The sequence below is a fragment of the Anser brachyrhynchus genome (assembly GCF_964034855.1).
Source record: "Anser brachyrhynchus genome assembly, chromosome: 11".
In the NCBI taxonomy this organism is placed as follows: Eukaryota; Metazoa; Chordata; class Aves; order Anseriformes; family Anatidae; genus Anser; species Anser brachyrhynchus.
Genome location: NC_137706.1, coordinates 929,741 through 951,546, shown reverse-complemented (window position 1 = coordinate 951,546; position 21,806 = coordinate 929,741). Strand labels below are relative to the sequence as shown.

The 21,806-nt window shown below is 39.6% G+C and overlaps 1 protein-coding gene across 3 annotated transcripts in view; it reads right to left on the bottom strand.

Moving 5' to 3' along the window:
* FBN1 (fibrillin 1) overlaps positions 1–21,806 on the bottom strand; it is a 157,489-nt gene that overhangs the window by 25,519 nt on the left and 110,164 nt on the right. For all 3 annotated transcript variants that reach the window (XM_080607904.1, XM_080607905.1, XM_080607906.1), the window contains 13 exons: positions 15,945–16,067; positions 15,253–15,375; positions 13,002–13,127; positions 11,216–11,338; positions 10,485–10,607; positions 8,273–8,437; positions 7,856–7,924; positions 7,616–7,741; positions 6,152–6,274; positions 5,347–5,505; positions 4,361–4,432; positions 3,159–3,284; positions 1,217–1,339 (listed from right to left, as the gene is read on the bottom strand). In XM_080607904.1, coding sequence (XP_080464030.1) covers positions 1,217–1,339; positions 3,159–3,284; positions 4,361–4,432; positions 5,347–5,505; positions 6,152–6,274; positions 7,616–7,741; positions 7,856–7,924; positions 8,273–8,437; positions 10,485–10,607; positions 11,216–11,338; positions 13,002–13,127; positions 15,253–15,375; positions 15,945–16,067 — 1,581 coding nt within the window. The remainder of the gene's footprint in view (positions 1–1,216; positions 1,340–3,158; positions 3,285–4,360; positions 4,433–5,346; positions 5,506–6,151; positions 6,275–7,615; positions 7,742–7,855; positions 7,925–8,272; positions 8,438–10,484; positions 10,608–11,215; positions 11,339–13,001; positions 13,128–15,252; positions 15,376–15,944; positions 16,068–21,806) is intronic.

Here is a 21,806-nt window from a genome sequence, read left to right as displayed (position 1 = left end):
CTTAGCACTCTGCTCTCAGCAGAGCAGTTAGGATTTTCCTTTCTTTGCTGGATCAAGTAGTTTATCAACCACCTTTGACTCTAATTGTTAAACTTTATTTTCACGGAATATAAAATAAGAGCAAAATACAGGGAAGTATTACTTTTGTGCCAATTCATGCTGGGTTATTGTAACCCATATCAGAACCTTCCCTTGCTCTTCCTGTACTACGGTCGAACACGTAAAAACAACAATTACATTGGGAATATATTGCATATTTACATGTGCCGCTGCATAGCTTTACAAAACAAAGTTTTAGTTCTCATAGTAGAGTTCAGGTTGCCCCTACACCCTTCTCCCTCAAGGGTCTCATGAAACAATGAAAAACTGCACTGCAGGGAAAAGTGCACTTCCTAAAACTCAAGTACTCAGAAGCAAAAACAGAAGGAAAATGTTACCAATTTCCTTTGTAATTATTATATTGTTCAGAAACGTATATAATATTTACAGCTCTTTAGCTCCTAGCACTCTAAAATCTGTGCAATTCTTCAAGTAATCAAGATAACACAAATGCCTCTCTGGACTATGATATTAGAAGAAAGACCAAATAGATTAGAGGAACTACAGTCCCAGTCAGGGATTATTTAAAAATAATGTTCAAGGGCCAGTTTAAAACCACAGAAAAGTTAGGAAGTTTAACAAAAAGCTTTTTAAGTTAGTTGTTGCATATGGCTTAGCAGATAAGTCCACCTTATCAGCAGAGACCCCAGCAAGCAGTGATTTATTCATGAAAAAACAAGTAGCAAAAAAAAAGTGCTAAAACACATCCAGAAAATAAAAATAAATGACTTTATGCAGACGAAGGGGAAAATACCGCACTCTCTGTCAGCAACTGCATTTTTAGTGTCAGAAAACAGCTAGTCTCGAAGTAGCGAAGCCAGACATGACATGGACTAAAGAAAGATCTTTGCAGTTGGTGGGATAAAGTGAAGGACAAATATCTACTCAGGTGATTAACTATCATTTATGCCTTTGCAGGATGGGCCCATTAGTCTTCCGGGAATTAGCAGAATGTTTATGGGATTTCCTAAAAGTCTTTAAGAGGAGGGTTCTTGGAGCCTAGATCACCTCCTAGTATAAAAAATACATCTTACTAAAAAGGAGAAATGCTTTTTTAAACTTCTTTTAAAAGGTACTACTTTCTGCAGACATTCATACAAACAAGGCAAGTACTCACCAGTGCAGCGTCCGGTTGATGTGAATCTATAGCCAGGTTTACAGTCACAACGGTAGCTACCAGCTGTGTTGACACACTCGGCATTTTGCTGACATACTGGTCCATTTTGGCATTCATCAATATCTGTTATACAAGAAGGAATTTGACTGTTATGGTAAGTTGGTACTAGAAAGACAAGAAAACCACTTTGTTTTTAGTGTAAAGGAATATTGTCTTATCAAGTATAGGTATTTCTTTTTAATTCTGAAAACATCAATATACTCAAAAAATTAGGTACTTGGTTAAATTTAGATGTCTCCTTGAAATGGTCCCAAATCTGTATGTTCCACTTGTAAAATTTATTCCTGCTTAGAAGACTGATATAATGGTTTTCTGAAAGTGTTGGAGTGCACAGGAAAGGACTGTTGCAACCTTTCACTTGGATGGACTTCTGTCAGACTGCGATCAGAATAAGGAAGTTGCTATGCCCACGTAGATCTGCAGGTGAAGACTATACGCATCCCCCCAGTCGTAACACAGAAACAAGATCCATGTTGCACATTAGCAGCTTTCAATATAAATATAAACAGCAACACAAAACTTCTGGCAAGAAAAAAAAAACAGTTTTCCTTATTTAAGGGTGTGAAAAGCAGATGGACATGAACGACAATTTTTCCTTTTGTGATATTTGTCTGTACTTACAATTTGGGAAGCTCAGTTTTGGATTATTTCCTGTGCATGGCTGCATATTGAAGGCAGCACACTCACTTGGGAGAGCTGTACTACCACATGCAATTTCTACCAGCAGCAGCACCTCAGAGACCAATACCTCACGTACTAGTTACCCAGACAGACTAAGACAGTATGAGTAAGAATATGACAGAACAAGTTAAATTCATGGTCAGAGGCAACGAGGTGTGAAAATAAAGCATTAGAACTGAATTTGATTGTTTTTTAAGCTTTGAAGATGGAATCACAGAAGTAGAATTTTATTGTGGATGGATTGCTGCTAGCCCCCTCGTTCCCAGAATATGGAAGGGAGAGAGGTGTTTTATAGGTTAGATGGTATAACCAAGAGATAAATGTATAATAGCACTCTTAGAGAAATACACAGTCTAAGAGAGGTGACTTTCACAATCATGTTCTAACAATAGATATTGACTGTAATAAATCAATATTATTCTGGAAAAAAAATAAAGGCAGGTGAGTGGGGAGAGAAGCAGGGCACTTAAATGCAATTTTATTCTCATTAAACAGCATCCACAGCACTGGATGGCAGAGCAGAGGCTATCCTCTGAATCCATTCAAGCTTGGGTCAAAGTCAACACGACCCTCATTGTCACTTGGGTTTGTCAAAGCTGCTGCAAATAGAGAACATTATTTCCCTAGAAATGTAACATTTCAGTTAGAAGCTGCCTACAGAACATGCTTGTACTTGAAGCTCCTCAATACCTTGCTTTGCAGTACCCATTTTGTCAGCAGTCATAAACCACACCAGGGAATGAAGCAACTCATACTACTGTCTTTGGTTTCACCATGAAAATGACTAACACAATGTTAGGAAATGTTTAAATTGGCCAAAAAAAAAAAAAAAGTTGTCATGTGTTTATATTATTTACAGAAATCTTGGTCCCGTAAGAAAAAATATCTTGGAATAAAAAAATATTATTGTGATTTGACTCAAGATGACTACTCTTGTCTTGGCTTTTCTGTCAAATGTGAAAAACAATGTTTCTTCCCATGACTGCTGACTCATGCTCCTCCAAAGCCTAAGATGTCTGATGGAAAATCTGGTATTTTCTATGCAAAAAAAAAATCATAAAAGTCTTAATTAACGTAGACTTACTACACTGACACCAGTAATTTCCTTTGCTAAGAATGTCTTGCAAGTATATCAAATTTGCCACTGTCTGAATTGTCAGCTGGTGAAATACCATTTCTCTGAATGATATTAACACTCTACCTTCGCAGATCAGTAGCTTGTCATTGTAGAAGAAACCCACAGGACACTCGCATCGGAAGCTGCCAACCATGTTTATACAGATCCCATTTTCACACACTCCAGGAATCTCTCTGCATTCATCAATATCTGCAAGAAGGATTATTTTTTAAATACTTGTAAATGGCACTTCATAAAATCCTCTGCTGAAGAACATGTCCTCCTGCATTTATCCTTAATAGAATCATCAAGCACGTGTGATCATCAGAACTTTTCCAACTGCAACAGATAGCAAGTCATTCCAAACTGTGGAAATGTAAATGTTTCCTGATTCCTCAGATCCTGACTCTTCTCTGTAGCGAAGACGTATCCTGCCACATGGGAAGGCAGAGCGCAGCGCACACCCCTCCTCATTTCTCCCATCCACAGCACTGGTGAACCTACTCGTCATTCTGAGTGTTACAATGAAGTTATTTGGAAGAGCCAAATGGAGAGAGTTTAACTTCTTTGAAAATGATATTCCCCACTTCACTAGAAATATCATGATTTAACTAGCCAAACACTGCATCACAGCAACAACTTAATCCTAAAGCACCTGATTACTGCCTATATACTGCCTCTGTTTGTTATATGGCACATTATCTGCTTCTTATTTGCATTCTTGTGTGAATAAAAACAAAATAGAGTCCCAGCAGGGTTTACTCAGATTCTTGTCTTTGAATTTCTCATTCTCTCCCTCTTTCTGTTTTGCAATTTGTTACTCACCATTCAAAAGTTATACACAATAACATATGTGAGAAATATTCCAGTTGAACAGAAAGAAGGATTTTTCTGTCAAACCAATACACAGGGGAACTGGTATGAAATGTCAGATTAAATCTCTGGTTTAGTCTCAAGGAAAGACTCCTAATTCTACTCAACAAATGCTGATTGGCCTTACTCCCAGACCTTGTAGGCTTGGTATCTGTGCCCTGCTCACGCAGGCCTGATGATAATTTATTTAGAGCTTTATATTGCCTTAATAACAAGCAGCAATAATCATTTCTGCTAGCTAGGAGGAGCTATACGGAAAGCTTGCAGGCTCAAAATTCAACAGAAGGTTGATCTCCATTATACTGTTTGGCTTTTCTTCCTCCCATGAAAGAAATGATTGGGAAAAGAAACATCCTCCCTTCCTTGGGCAGAGGTAGTATGGAATTTAGTTCAAAACAGAAATCACAACTCACCAACTGGTAATCCTGTATAAATGTCAATGAAGAAGCCAGGCCTTTGACTTCCACAGAGCGTAGAGAATTCATCTACAATTGGAGAACAAAGCAGCAATTACAGTATTTTGAATTAATCAACAGTCAAAAATTCACTACATCCTTTGCCCAAAGAAATTTCTACTTTTACTCTTTCAACACCTGCAGGGTATGTAGAAGTATGCAGATGCTTCCCTAAGGCTGTGTGAATGCTTAGTATGTACTTGAGTTCTCATTCAAAGGCCACTGAAATTAGCACATAAAAAGATGAGGAGGGCTTGGGCTCACATCCTGGCTTTGCTGTGCATATGTTTATCTCTGTGCACTACAGTTTCTGCATACAAGTCCAGATCTGAGTTTAAAAAAGTCTGAACCATAAGTTGGAAGTTATCCAAATAATTGTCTAGGAAGTTTATTCTTGTAGCTAACCACCTCAAACCAGAGTGGGGTATCCTGGGCTCAACTTTGCAGAGTCTTAAGTCAATGTGGAGGTTTACTGTATGCCCATACAATTAGCCCAGAAACTGCTACATCTTATTGTAGCTGCTTGACATAGATCATTCTCAGAAGAGACCAAGGTACCTCAGCAGTCTAGGCACAGCACACACCATATTTGTTGAAGCAATGCCTATAAAAATCCGGTCAGTGCCTCAGTACTTGATCAATAATAGGCATTTGCCAAGAGATGGATCAAACTATACAGCATGAAGTCTCCCAGAAAAGGAAACTGTCACAAAAGAGGCATGGCCCAGCAGTCTGTACACATACCACTCCAAAAGGATTTAAACATATGCCTTCATTGTGACTAGGGCTGATCACATCCAGGCCAAAAGAGGTAAGTGATCCCTTCATTTCAGACACACAAGAGCAGACGAAGTCATAGCATCTCTTTCTCTAACAATGTTACACCTGCTAACAGTATTCATGTTACCAAGGCTTTCAAATTGCTTCCCAATTCAAAAAAGTACCGGTGCTAGGTATAGGACACTGTTCACAAGGCTTATTCCATGCACGTCCAATGTTGTAGGAACAGCAGCACATTTTCTTGGTCATATTAAAGAGTAGCTCGCCATCACAGGTTTGGTTATCAGCATAGTAATTTCTGTAGCACAGACTTCTTCTCATATCTGTGAAAATGAAGAAAAAAAGGCCAACACATTAGCAATTCTTACAGAAGATGGTGAACCTGAAGGGTTTAAGAACTATTCTTCACATACATACTTTTTAGATGCCTGTCAAATAGATGTTGTGGCACTGTAGAATACTACATAAAAATGTATCCCTACAAGATTACTCTAAAAGTATGAAGATTTGTTTGCAATACAAACATTTAAGAGTCCTAATCACTGCTGTAACACTGATCAGAGTCATTAAAGGATTCAGTATTGGTGTTTTGCCTAAAATTGAAAAACACGAGATTGTTTGTGGTTCCTCCTAAAAACTGTGCGCAGGTTGTGATTTCATTCTGTGAAGCCTGAATCATTTTAGTAGTGTTTCACCTGCAGAAGCTTTTAACTGAAAAGCTGAAGTGATAACTGGAAAGGATGAACACATAAATTATCAAATCAAAAGAGAAATTCTAATGAGATACTAAAAAGTCTGTAATAAAAGTGATCTACCTTGGTTTATGCAATAAGATGAATAAAAGAAGGTAGATCTTTTATTTAGTTAACTCTCATTTAACTAAATTTAGGGGAATAATTCTGGTTTGTGCCAGCTAAAGCCCTGGCCCAAAGCATGAATATAAAGCTTAAAAAAACCCACAACACATACCCATACAGTTGTTCCCTCCATTGACTTGCATGTAATCAGGAGGACAGATGCAGGTGTAGTTCCCAACAGTATTGTAACATGTGCCAGGTCCACATATGCCAGGTGTATCACACTCGTTCACATCTAGAAGAGAATAAAAAGGCAGTGAGTGGCCACAGCAGTTTTCTCATTGTGCTTTCAAGAATGAAAATGTCTCAGTAACACCTGAGGTTGGAAGGTACTAACAGAGGACAGCTGAAGGATCTCTGAACAAGGTCATGGTGGAGCAAGGCCCACACAATGGAGGAGTTTGTGGCACAAGTGGCCACAGAGAGCCCAGCTGTGGTGTGAAGATGGGGACTCTAAAGTGTCTAGGCAGCCCAGAGACAGTAATTTGTTTTCTGCAATTGCCACACAAAAATAGCATTTGAGGATCTCATTCACTCCGAATTCCCAAATCCAGACAAGAACCAAAGCTGTTTACTGTGGAGTGCCCATCTCAGTAAGTAATGATGCTAAAACAGACTGATTGGAGGGTTCAAGTCTGTTTTGACTGGGAAAAGTGAGCAACTTTCCCAACTCAAGATGTCATGTTAGTTTCATCAAGAGGCTCTAACATTTGCTAAAATAACAACAACAGAAGAAGTCCAACTTGGTTCCTAAAAGTTCAATATTAGTTCACTAACCTTAACATTTTAAACCATCTTTGACACTCCACTAAGGAAAAATAAAAAGGTAGATCTCCTCTTTAACAGGAAACCATTTGTTGAGCTACATAAGCACAATATGGATGAAGCACTTTGCTTCAGCCTTAATTTAGAACCTGAATCTTTTGTATTTCTGCAGTCCCTGGCACATCATAGGTACTGTATTAACATTATTAACAGTCTGGAAGGCTGAAGACAGCGTGGGCTTTGGGAAATCTAAGGATTTGAGAGGTTGCCTGAAGTTTTGTATCCAGTAAAACCTGATAGTTCCACGCAATATGATGAATATATACTACTGACAGTGCTGGGGGAAGAAAAACGTTTTGCAGTCCAACAAATATTTTCAGTTGGACATTGAAATCAATAGGAGAGAAAATAAGCAGTGGATAAAAAGCACAAAGACACTGTAACCAACCCAGGAAACCAAGGAGCAAGTTAGCTCTTTATCTGACTACCCATAAACCATTCTATTACCCATTACTGGACAGCTATTATTTTATAACTGGTTATTAAACTATATTTTACATATAAATTGTTGTTTTTTCTGTTTTGGACAAAAATCTTATTATTTTGAATATAAATTTGCATATATTTCAACATGGTCAAGAAAGAATTCTCTCTCTCAATGTAAGACTTCAACCTGTTCCAACTTTCCACTGTAAAGCTGCATTGGTCTGCTTATTTTCATTTTCAAAGACAGATCAATTCTGCTACATGTTGATCTGTCATCATTTTATACCAATAAAAGCTGAAGACTAGTTAAGTGAAGGCTACATACCATCACATACTCGAGTCTCTTCATTCAAATAGTACCCTGATGGACACTGACACTGGAAGCTACCAAATGTATTAATACATTTTCCTCCTTGGCAGAGCCCAGGCAGTTCTTGACATTCATCAATATCTGTTCAAACAAATTCACAGACATTATCTCATTTACATTTTTCCATTAAAAACAACACTCACTCAAGAGTTTAATAATTTTAGGCATGTAAAAATAGGAAAAAGTAAACATTACCCTCTAATATAACTGTAATAGGATTTGGTCGGAATCCTTCTCCTCCAGGGCAAAGAACCTTATATTCAGCTGAAAACAAAATAGATTTACGAACTTAAGATAGCAGAAACATTTTCAGCACAATTATCTTTGAAAATTAGTCAAATTATTACAGATAATATAAATGTAAAGTAACCGGATATCAACATTAAATTTTACTCTATAACATCAACTGCTACTCCATTTCATAATGTCAATTGTTTTTGTGTAACAGCAAACTTGCTCAAAAGTGGTAATATTCTGTCTAGATAACCTTTTTGAAAGGCTATTAAAGTTTTTGATTAAGGCTGATAAGGTTCTTCAAAGACCTCTTTCCTGCAGGTATACAGTAAATGATCACGTTGTATTGTTGTGTCTAACCCAGGAAAGCTGACTTACTTGTGTTCACAGGTGGGCACTGTTCACAGGGAACTCCCCAAGCTCTGCCCAGAGAGCAGCAACAGGAGGCCTTAGAAACACCCACTCCGATCTCATTGCTGCAGAAGGTGCCACCATTATCTCCACGAGTTTTAATGTCCAGGTAACAGTTGCCAGATCGTGTATCTATTCAGAATGCACATTAACAACAAACATCTTAGGAGAGGGGAAAAGAAATCACAAACAACACCTCAGGATGAGGGATACCCTCAGACAACTCTAATTTCTTGTATAACAGCTAAAGAAAGTGACTTGTGTTGTCCAAGAGAACCCAGCTTTTCCTGCTTGGATAGGACAGTGATGCCACAGCTCTTCAGCCAGGCCTTTTCTCATTTTGATTTACATTGCCATCCACATTTGTACACCCTTCCAGTTCCAGAAATACACTGCTTTCTCCTCTCTATGAGATAAACAAGCATGAAAGCATCTACTTGTTAGGATTTTCAAATACATTTGAATTTGAGGAGCATCCCTATGCCCTCTTAAACAAAAGCAAAAAAAAATATCAGAGTAACGAGTAATCGGGGCCTAATACAACAGCATTTCCATTGGTCATGAAAGCTGCACCTAGCCAAGCTGCACTCAATGCTCAAAGAGTGTAAGGTGGCTTTATGCCACAACTTCATTTGCCTGCCATCTTGGGGCCAGCTGGATGTTGGTTTAAGCTTGCTGAAATTTAAAATCATCTCGTGCCTGCTGTAAATTGTGGACAGCTATAACAAGCCCCAAGGGCTTGGTTCTGGCAGCAGGGCATTGCTGGCATGTTGCATCACTTCAGGCATATTCCCACTGCACTATTACAACTTCTAAGGCCGGGGCAGTGGGCTGGGAGTTGGTGAGTCTGTTCCAGCCCTCTTCCATGACCTAGGACTTTCACATAAACACACAGAATCACACAATCATCTAGGTTGGAAGAGACCTCCAAGATCACCTAGTCCAACCTCTGACCTAATGCTAACAAGTCCTTCACTAAACCATATCACTAAGCTCTACATCTAAACGTCTTTCAAAGACCTCCAGGGATGGTGACTCAACCACTTCCCTGGGCAGCCCATTCCAGTGCCTAACAACCCTTTCAGTAAAGAAGTTCTTCCTAACATCTAACCTAAACCTCCCCTGGCGCAACTTTAGCCCATTCCCCCCTCATCCTATCACCAGACACGTGGGAGAACAGACCAACCCCCACCTCGCTACAGCCTCCTTTAAGGTACCTGTAGAGTGCAATAAGGTGTCACCCCTGAGCCTCCTCTTCTCCAGGCTAAACAATCCCAGCTCCCTCAGCTGCTCCTCATACGACTTGTTCTCCAGACCCCTCACCAGCTTTGTTGCCCTTCTCTGGGCTCACTTGAGCACCTCCATGTCCTTCTTGTAGTGAGGGGCCCAAAACTGAACACAGTACTTGAGGTGCGGCCTCACCAGAGCCGAGTACAGGGGGACAATCACTTCCCTAGACCTGCTGGCCACACTGCTTCTTACGCAAGCCAGGATGCTGTTGGTCTTCTTGGCCACCTGAGCACACTGGTGGCTCATATTCAGTTGACTATCAACCAATACTCCCAGGTCCTTCTCTGCCAGGCAGCTTTCCAACCACTCATCTCCCAGCCTGTAGCGCTACTTGGGGTTGTTGTGCCCCAGGTGCAGGACCTGGCACTTGGCCTTGTTGAACTTCATACAGTTGGCCTCAGCCCATCGGTCCAGCCTATCCAGATCCTCCTGCAGAGTCTTCCTACCCTCAAGCAGATCGACACATGCATCTAACTTGGTGTCATCTGCAAACGTACTGAGGGTGCACTCGATCCCCTCATCCAGATCATCGATAAAGATATTAAAGAGGACTGGCCCCAGTACTGAGCCCTGGGGGACTCCACTAGTGACCGGCCTCCAACTGGATTTAACTCCATTCACCACGACTCTTTGGGCGCGGCTACCCAGCCAGTTTCTAACCCAACGAAGCGTACTCCAGTCCAAGCCAAGAGCAGCCAGTTTCTTGAGGAGAATGCTGTGGGAAACGGCTGCAAAAACCTTACTGAAGTCAAGGTAGACCACACCACAGCCTTTCCCTCATCCACCAAGAGCGTCACTTTTTCACAGAAGGAGATCAGGTTCTAAACAGTTAGCCTTGCAGCCTCTGTGCAACTTCACTTGTAAATAAATATAAGGAGTGTTCCCTTACCAACACAGCCAACGCGGGTAGGATTCAGCTCAAAATCTGGAGGGCACTCACAGGTGTAACTACCAGCAGTATTGACACATGTGCCACTGATGCAGGTTGTGGGATCTGCACATTCATTAACATCTGCAAAAAAAAAAACAGCAGGTGGTAAGCAAATACTCCAGGACAGTGCATACCGTAGATATATCAGGTATAATACGCTGACCACCACAAATCCATTAGTTACCAAGTACTGATCTCCAGGAAGTTCTAAAAGTATATACATGTCTTAGAAGTAGAACACTAGCCTGAAATTAATTCATCACTGCACTGGGAAAAAAAGTATTTTCCCTTGAAAACTGATCTATCAATTCACATAAAATATTCAAAAATACTTAAGGGAAAAAGACATGACATTAGCCTGCCATCCAGTACCGTGAATCGGAACTACTGGGCACAACACATCTCTGCCTTGAAGATGTAGACAAAGATGTTATCTCTGCTGTATTTCTCCCTTTTTTTCCTGAAGCCACTAGGAAATCAGAAGTTGACAAAAAAGGTGAAAGAGAAGTGTGGAGAAGGCTGCCAGTCTCCACTTGAGTATAATTTCCACTGACCTTTCTCTCTGCGTTATACAGCAGATTTCCTTTATATTCAGACTGATTTGTATAGCATTTTAAAAGAATTTCCTAAGGAGCAGATTATAACACTAATAGAAAATTAAAAAGCATGTTGTTCGAAATCATCTTTACCTGTGCAGTTACCACCACTTCTGTCCAGTTCATAGCCCACTTCACACTCACATCGGAAAAGTCCAGGGAGGTTATGACAAGTACCGTAGACACAGATGTTAGGAAGTGAGCACTCATCAATATCTGATAAAGAAAGAGGAAGGGAAAAATATAAGGTTTCTGTATCTTTTTTAATATAGATACAGAAAAGTTCAGAAAACATGAATCTGGAAACCGACTGCTCCTGCGCACTGTGCAAGATCAGAGAAGAATAACATGCAAGATTTACACTTGAAGCCTAAGTAATCTAATCCATGGCCTTTTTTTTTTTTTTTTTTTGTTTGTTTGTTTGTTTTGTTTTTTTTTTTTTGTTTTTGTTTTTTTTTTAGGCAAAAGACTCTTTCCAATGTCACTAGAGGCCATAACAGAAATAATCTGAACTTACTCATAGGCTAACCTGACAAGTCGCAAAATTAAACATGGCAGGAGATATTCTTTAAAAATGAAGTTCATCCTAAGCCAGCAGCCATCTCCAGAAAGCTGAACTTCAGCAAAATAAATTAATAATAATAAAAAAAAGCCAAAACCCCCCCCACATGCTTGTGCACAGAGGTGAATTTGATGCTCATCTTCAGGTTTCTGCATTTGACAGATCTTGAGGTTGGCACCTGAAGTTCACTTCTATGTGCTGTTTGTCTAAATCATTGTATCTGATTCATTATTTACTGAATGCTTTATGTATTAGACAAAGAACAACTAAATGAAACAATAAAAAAAGTGTGTGTTTACAAAGGACCTTAAAATACTGTGTTTTGTGTACACATCCGAGACATCAAGGGAAGTCTGTTTTCACAACAGAAGCTAGGCTCTATGTAAGCTATTTAAAGTTAGCTAAAAGGTTTCAAAGTAAATTGTTGCATGAAACACTATGAAATCTAATATTCTTTTAATCTATGCAAAAATTCACTCTCATAAATTATTTCTCTTGGTAGATTACTAAAAAAAATACACAGAATACTTTTCAGGGGAAAAATCCTACTTATAGTGATGTACTTACGAACTCCCTCACATACTAGTTCTTATGAGTCATTAGTATGTCAGATGATACAGCCGCTGCTTCTGGACTGACTGATGAAGTGATAAGTGCTATACAAACTGGCTTTCATATATCATTATCAAATATATGCCCTTAAACACATTGGCAAAATAGGTATTCCTTGGGTTTTGTGAATCTTTTTATATGAAAAGCTCTTACTGAAGAGTAGTAACCAGTTCAAAACAGAAAAAATACTCATGGGATTTATTTTTTTTTAATTTGTATTTTTTGGTGGTCATATACATTTTCTGCAAGGCTTCAATTTCTGATTTGGCATTTGGCAGAAGCCCTCTTCAAGAAGGCTCACTATATTAGCTACCAAACCAGCGTTTTTCAGCTTCACGTGCACTAAGGCAAAGTAACTGTTTCTGTTTAACTCTTATGAATAAACTGAAGAACTGTGTGCATATCGACCAAGATGAAATGGCAGTTGACAATGCCATTTTGATCAGCAATTACATCTACTAATAATACGTGGAAAAACAGTGTCCAAAAAGCTGTCCTTTCTCTATACAATAGGTAAATGAAGACCCGGGGGTCCATAATAAATACTGGCATCCAAGAACATAAACAGAAAAAAAAGCAACTATTGACAGTTTTCATGAAGTTCTCAATAAAATCACAACTGCAACCAATTGTAAGATTTTTCAAACATAAAATATTATTAAGGCTGAATTTGTTGAGCGTTGTTTAAAGCTTACAGAGAATTACCTTCACATGCTTTCCCATCCGGACTTGGCAAAAATCCCATATCACATTCACAGCGATATCCTCCTGGGGCATTGAGGCACTGCCCATTTTCACAGAGATTTAAGTTTTCTGAGCATTCATCTAGGTCTGTAAAAGAAAAAGAAATTGGAGGTTTACAGTAAACATGGTTTTCTCAACAACATTTGTTTCAGCTGAAGTATGCAGCGTTCCAAGGATTTTAACTATTCTTTTAGCTCTGAACACTTGCAGAAGAAACTACACCCTACTTATATGCAAAAGCTATTACATGTAACAGCTTGGGATATTTTCTACATGTTGAAAATGCAGCTTCTAATCAAAAGAAAAATTAGCAACAGGTACAGGCTGATAAAGTAGCTACAGTTAACAACGGTTGGAAGCCGTACACATAGTCAAATTTAGACTCAGAATGAGCACGTGAATTTTATTATCGTTATTGTTTCTATTACAGCAAAGCCTAGAGGCAGCAACTGAAATAAGAGGTTTATTGTGCAATGAGCAAACATATGGTAATAGACGGTCTCCATGCCAAATAGAAAACACTAACAAAAGTGGCACTGAAGTGAAAATAACTTGATCAAAATCAAACTGCAGTTTAACAGCTGATGAGAAAAACGGCCTTGCTACTGGGCTACGCTGCCCTTCAGGTAGATTGTGGCCCCTATTTTCTAGCTGACATTTTATACATTACCAAAACACCCTACTTGCTGCAACAGAGTCTAGCTGTCAGTGTGAGCTTGTTACAAGTCCATGGCTGGCAAAGCAAAGGTTGTACCTATCAGGGTGAATGCTGTATATTTTGGCAGAGAGCTTACAGAATATTTGCATACCCTAGTTGGAGCCCCAGCCACCTCTTGCATCCACGAACAATAAGCTTTCCTTTTTTTTTTTTTAAAGCATTCAACTGAATGCAGAATCTCTGTAAGTGCTCTGAAAGATGTAGTTTATAGACTCCTGGAAATCATCATCTGGGAAATTAACAAAAAGCCCTGCAGGTCATGAAGGCCACTAAGGAAGCTGAATCAGATTCAAGACTAAATTATACAGACTCGATTAAACGGAATCCCAGGGCTCATTTATAAATTGGAATGATTCAAATTCGGCCTTAAACCTGCTGAGCCAGATTCTCAGATGCCATGAAAACTACTGTCATTGATAAAGCACTGCTAATTTGCACCAGCTGAAAATCTGGCCCACCAACTGCCTTCCCATTGCTTTATCCTCAACAGGATCCCCCTGCATTACCAGCAACACTGAATTCCTTAACGTAATAGCAGGGTTCCTGATGACTAAGCCTATGTGAGCTGATCCGTTCTTCAAAGCAGAAGACTGAAGTATGGGTGGGAAACATTTCTCTAGCAATACTTTATAATCGTATTTACAGTTTATAAAATGAGGTTTTAAAAGCAGCTACCTCCATCATTCTACATGTCCTGACACCATCTATCAGGATGATGCAGTAAATAGGGCAGATAGCACAAAATCACTTGTGAAAAACAAAACAAAAACATTTTTAGGTAGTTTTATAAAATAATTTTAATAATGTGCCCTACTATTTAAATATTAATGTTGGCAGCCAGTGGATTGGGTAACTAATTGGATGAATTATATGACGAAGCATTGTTTTAGTAAGTTTGCCACCCACTCCTACTAACAAGAAAAGCTCAATGAAAACTTGCATTTTAACAAAAGAAAAATTGACTGCTTTAGGTATAATACTCAGTATCTTTAAAGTTGTCACAACTTAAAAGAAGTAGAAAACAATGGAAGATGACATTCGAGAATAACTTCAAATCTTTAAAAGCTTTTTTTTTTTCTGTATTGAATCATAGACTAACTTAGGTTGCAAGAAATCACTGGAGATCATCTGGTCCAGCCTCTGCTATAAACAAGGCTAATTTCAAAATTAGATCTGGTTATTCACAGCCTTGCCCAGCTGAGTTCTTAGTAATTCCAAAGATGGAGATCTTACAATATCTTTTGACATCTGCTGCAGAGCTCAAGTGCTATCTGCTGAATCAGCAACCTAATTTGGGGAGCACCAGGCCTAACGTAACACAATCCTGTAGCTGATCTACACTTTGTATTCTAGTTGAATGGGAATTCTGAGTACAAAAGTTTCCATTGTGGATATTAACTCAATGGTATTTGTGTTTAAATTATAACACTAATAAGCCTAAATGCCAGGTGAATATGCAAGCATGGTACTTGTCTCATTCTTAAGAAAGCTTACCTGTACAAGTGAAGCCATCCCCAGTATAACCTTCTTTACACAGGCAACGATAAGAGCCCATTGTGTTCTTGCAGTCAGCATGTGGACTGCACATGTGGGTTCCATTGGAGCACTCATCCAGATCTTTAAAATAATAATAAGAAAAACAACATTAGTTTTTTTTTTTAAAAAAAAACACAACATGAATACACACTTTAGGCAGTATATGACATGACCAAACCTCTACTTCAAATTATCTTCCGTAATAAAACCCACACATATGTCGGGTCATCTGACTGGAAAAGCAGTCACAGCTTATTTACAGCCCAACAAAGAACGCTGACAAGGTAATTGTGAATGAGGAGGCTGCAGGGCACCCTCCAGGCTAAGACCTTCTAGGATATATCCTGTTTTCACAAGGAGTACTGAGAGACCTCTCACAGTCTCCCATGAGACACAAACTTTCCTGAAGTACACACAGTCTCTCTCCGTGGTCCAGTTCACTTTCATCATCACACTCGCCAAATATGAGATAATGCCGATTTCACAGTTACCATGGTAGAGAATTCGCCCTCCAATGGATCATGTCACATTGACCTAATGAGGATGATAAACATTTGTCTTCTCTATTTGTAGGTGTGGTATTGTTTTTTCCAGAGTCACCAAGACCCAGTGCTGATCAGACCTTACAAATAAATGCATACAACACTCACCTGTGCACTTGATACCATTCCCAACCCAGCCAGGGCTGCAGCTACATTTGAAACTTCCCGCTGTGTTCGTACATATGGCATGTCTATCACAGTTATGGGCTCCAATTTCACACTCATTGATATCTGTAAAGACAGAGACATTTGAAGAGCTCATGGATCAAACTTTCTCATAGCCAGCCTACTGATAGAGGAATTTTTCAAGACAGACAATGTGAACAGACGAGATCAGATCTCAGACGAGTCTCTGCTGCCCATGGACTCCTGGAATGCAGCACATCCCCCACAGTATCTGCAAGGATGCTGATGAACACCAGCTGGGTACGGTACCACCTTCAAACTCCTCCTAGCATTATCCCCAGGCAGTTAATGAAGCCAGGTTCTGCTTTGCCAGAGATGGTGGAAGGCGGAGGATGGGCTGTACCACTGCATTTGATGGGACAGCTGATGGACACAAAGCTCATCAGGCATGCAGTTTAATAAGAGCTCAGGAAACCTAACACAATGGAAAAAGTCAGCATCCTTGGAGACACCAGGCAGCAAGTCATCCAAACTTTAACATATGCATTCATGCCAGCACATTCTATTTCAATACTTTCTATTTTCACCTTATTTTGATTCTCGGGCGTTCTCCGGCAATGTTGAAAAGTATAGACATTAAAAAACAAACTTATCTTCATTCTGCCTTGTCACAAAACAGTATTAATACTCCATATAAGTACTTAGAGAATGTGTAAGCTCAAAGGCAAAGTTTTTAGAAATTACTACTGGTAACTAAAACAAAGCGGTCAGGAATTTTCTTACACATCTGAGCTACAGTGCTTTCTGTAACCAAGCTCTCTCTAACTGTGCTTTACATCCACGCAGGATGCAAATTATCTAGACTTCACATCAAACCACTTAATATTTATATCATTTTTTTCACCCTCCCAGATACTTTTTGCTGTTGCAATAAGTCAAATCATGCCATCCTGTTAAAAGCTGATGGAAAGGGAAATCAAGCTCATGAACTCTGCATGATTCCATACACAAAAACCCATCTTAGACCCCTTTTGAGAAGATGATTAAGAGAGGGTATCATCCATCAACCAGTTAACAGTCACTGGGGTTCTCAGCCCCAAACCCTCAGACCTCATCTACCATTGTACCTAAAAGCAATTAGCTCTTTCAAGAGGGCAAAAGAGTGGAGCCACCAGGGAGAGCGTCCAGGTAAGACCTTCTCCATTTCCTTTATAAACATTTCTTTGGTTTTCTGCCCACCCTTCTTTAGGCATAAGGCTCTACGTCCTTTCTGTATAACCTGTACATATACCCTGCCTTTTCACAAAGGCTACAGGCAACTCTGAGAAGCAGATAACATATGTCTTGCATCCTACAATTAAATTCTTGACTCCAGATTTTTTTTTAACTCTGTAGTGAAATTGCATCCAATCTTGTCTGAGTTTTTCTAAATGAGACATTGCTCTGAATCAAAACTCCAGACGTGAGTATCCTCACAATCTGAATGCTGAAGTCCAGATACAGATCTAAGTCTGGCAGCTGGAATCTATTGTTAATGAAGGCTGACTGCACCACAAAGCCTGAAAACATGCAAATGGACACTTACTTTTTAGAACTTAAAGGGGGGGGGCAGATAATCTCAAAGCATATTTGCCTTCAGTATGTGCAGAAACTCATACGAAGATAACATTACCCTAAACAGGAAACTAGTGTCTGTTAAAAATCTTAAGGGTGGTCAGAAAAAAAGAAAAAAAAAACACCCTCATTTTGGCTTGGACTAAAGGGAAAGACTAAAAGGAATTTCTAGAGGTCAGTTACAGTATACATTGACATAAAAAAGCTGAGGCAAACACTCTATATTTTAACCTTTACGTGATTTTTTAAAACCAAACTGTTAAACTTTAGCTAGCATTAAGATTGCACTGTATTTGATTATTTGATGCTTTGAAACAACCAATATCTTCCTTATACCCTCTGGAGCACAACAAAACAACACAAAAACCATCATCAGTTGAGTTATTTCTGCCAAGAATTCTTCTAAACCACCAGCAAACACAAACAGAAACTTGCATGCAACAGCTCCACCACAATGAAGTCATGTTCAGGCTCAATTTTAAGGCAATCTAAAAACAATTTTTAGTTCTACATAAACTGACTGTGGACTCCATCCCATTTTGCACTGGCCCACTAACAGTTTGCACCCCATTAGTATCTCCCAGTGGAAGAGAAAGCAATTGCTGCACTTTCTCACAGCTTGTGAGCTGAACACCTTCCCCCATGCCAGCCGTCCTTTTCCCCCATCAGCTATTTGCCACAAACACTAAAAAGCTTGGAATCTTCTGCAGGATGAAAGTTGTGAGCACAAATCTATATCCAAACAGGGGTATTCATAACGGGATCAACTTTATCAGATATCATCCACTAAAATGCCATTCTACTTGCTTTGATCAAAATCCTGAAATCCTTTTCAGCTTTTATCCACCAAAAAAAAAAAAAACAAAAACCCACACCCACATTAGATTTCACTACTTTTTACCTGGGTAAATATCAAATAGGGAATGCAAAATACATTTTCTAATGCCATCTACCTTCACAGTGACGTTGCTGGGCTTATTTCATTGATGTACGGAAAAGCTTTCACATACTTAGATGAAAGCTGATTGAAGCATGTATAATACTATCACCAGCTTCTTCCCAGATTGTACTTATTTTCAAAGCTATCTGCATTTAACTCACACATTGTTCTGCTGTAATCCCTATTTTCTCCTTTCACTGCACAGCTGAGGTATAAGCCTAGATTTATTGCACTGCAATTACTTCCAAGGCAGAGGAGATCTCAGACCAAACACAGTCCTGTGTAAATGGGGCAGTGAAATCAATGGAATTTATGCCTGCTTATACTGGAGCTTAATATGGATTTAGGTTACCATAAGTACTGAATTATGACTTCACAGAATGAATCAAAAAGGAGAAGTTGAGCTCTGTAGGGGAAAATTAATTAAACATAAATATCTTTAATAAAAGCAAGAGTCCAGATTGTGCTGTCTGCATGGCAGTACAAACAGTACTACACTCTTCAAATAGCTCCAACTATTTTCATGCAGTTGTTTGAAGAGCAAGGCATTACTCAGACTGAGTAAAGGTATCACGACCCAAAGAGCACACAGGAGAATGCTGCTCTAGTCAATGTTTCACAGAATTATGGCCTATTCCCATTGACTTCAGTGGGATTTTCATTAAAGACTAAAGGAGTGAGTCACTGATTTATATCAACCTTCTCCTTCTGCCTCCAGTACGAGTCTGTGACAAGCCAAGGAAAACAAAGACATTCCAATCCAAGACTGACACTGCATCCCCAGCCGGTCCCACTGTGCCCCAGTCCTGCTGCACACATGCTCTCAGCTCTGTAATTGCACAACTCCCATTAATACTAAGGGAGTTGTCTGCTACAACAGATGAGAATATGCGTGATAAATAATATGCAGATCTGACATCATAACAATCCCAAGCACTATGGGGAAAAAAAAACTGTCAGTCACCCTATTTTGTTGGCTCTTTCAGTTCTCTGGACCAATATTTTTTTCTCTCAAGCCTTTGGCAATTAATAAAGCGTCTCTCCCATTAACCAAAGAGGTACAAGTGTTTAGGGCTATAGATGTACAGCAAAAATATACGCCTCACCCATACCTGTTGTGTTGGCACTATGATTGCAAACATGTCAGCCAAACGCAAGAAACAGCTAGCCAGCACCTGCACAGAGTCCCCACGCAGTTTGTAAGTGCATCATTAAAAATCAGCCAGAGAGAAGCACAGGGAGAAGTCACTTTATTCTTGCCTATACTCTGGAAACATCCAAATGCAGAGGAATCTCTGTATTTGAACAAAGAAACACTAACCCATGACAATTCATATATCCATCACAGGGCATGAAAGCATCAAGGTACGCCGTGTACATTTCCTGTTAAATTTCACTGGGGATTCAATAGCCTATAAAGACTCTTAGCAAAGCATGAATTTAATTCAGTCTTCACCTATAAATTAGTACTGTTTGTCAAGAATAATCCAAATCCCTTAAGCATTTTCTGATTTTTTAATTTTTTGGCACTCAATTTTTTTATATATCTGTGCATTTTATTGCACTGACGTTCCACTGGTATTTCGAGCCTGGGCCTGATTCCCACCAGACTGGTCGTCTGGTGGAAGTCACAAGGCATTTCCTCCTCCTGGGATGCTGCCCATGTAATCAGGTGAGGAAAAGGAGCTATTAAGAAGGAATGCTTCTCAGAAGGGAGAAGACAGTGACTTCTGTCTTCTATTTCAACTTAGCACTCGTTTCAACATATGAGTGGAAACATATATGGAAAAATTCCCCTATTCTGAGTTCTGTACTTGGTGAAACTGTTTTCTTCTTTTGGACTCATTCTCGGATTCTGTTTAGCATACTGCAGTGTAAGCTCCTCCTGGAGTTTCCCATGGGTCAGGTCTAGCCTGCTATTGATCCTTACATCATCAGCCCGGGGTGCAGCATGTTGTTGCTGGACAGGCACCTACTCACAATGCAGTCCTTCTGTAATACTCCCATTTGGCAGGCAACCTCGTAATATTATTATCTTTTGGTATTTGGCCTGACACAGCCAGCTCCCAAATTCATAACGGGAAATGTATTTGTTTCACTGATACCAGAATTCTCTTGTGCCATCAGACTGAAGCACAATGTATTATTAATGGCCAGAAGCCAAAGGCAAGGAAGAGAAAGGCAAAGCAGATTGTACACACCACAAAGTGTTATGGACCTACTTCTGAGGGCAAATGACAGGGCTCACCTCTTCCTTTCACCTTATCAGCTGTCTTTCTCTTTTTAGCTGTGTTATTTTCAGCCATGCAAGTATTTAACAGCACACACACACTCCTCCTTTATCCATTAATATCATCACTACTGAGTGACAGCAAGTAGTATTCAGGACCAAACCCTCTAATCTCATCCAAAGGCCATGGCTGAACACCTTCCACCAGCCTTTCTCCAAACAGTACCAGAGTGGCCCTCACAGAATGGCCCCAAGCTTGCTGTGGAGAAGCCCAGCTGCCCATTTGAGCACATCTACATTTTATCTGCTGACCATCTCAGGTGACTTCTGCCCCAGGGTCACCTCACGCAGTTTGGCTTTGTGAAGAGCAGCCTAACCCAGTCCAAGCACAGTTTCACCAGGAGCACACAGCCATAACTAGCCAGGATGGGTGTAAGAGAGTCATAGAAGAATTTGTTCCTCTGAGAAGATATCAGAGCAAGTAAAGCTGAGGCTCTGCATCAACAGTGAAATACCGCATCCAAAGCAGTGATGAATCACCAAATGCAAGTGCCAATACAGGATTCCATCTCTGCGCAAATACATGAATACCTTATTGACAGAAAAAGCAGATAAATTTGTTATAAAACTCAGCAATCTGGAACAGGGATAGTGTAAAGCTTTGCAATCTTTCCTCTAGTGGCTATGAACCACTACTTGCCTAGAAAAATCTAAAATGAACTGCTCTCGGTCAGTCTTGCCACAGTTTGCTTTGTGAATGGAAATTACATCATTTGTAACATTTTGCCTCAGAAACCTGCATTCACAGTGTATATTTGTGTATAAAACATTTTTAATTTTATTTTTGTTACTAAGCTCTGTACACATTCTTACTGAGAACCAAGGCGGGGGGGGGGGCGGGTAAGGCTAACATCTGTGTGGGATGGGAATGCAAGTCAGTGGGTGGATTCTGAATACTGTTACATGATTGGTGAAAAACATGTTTATTTGTTAAAATGGAAACAATCAGTAATGACAAGGGAGCTGAAATATTTAGACAAAACTGTAATGGAACCCAGAG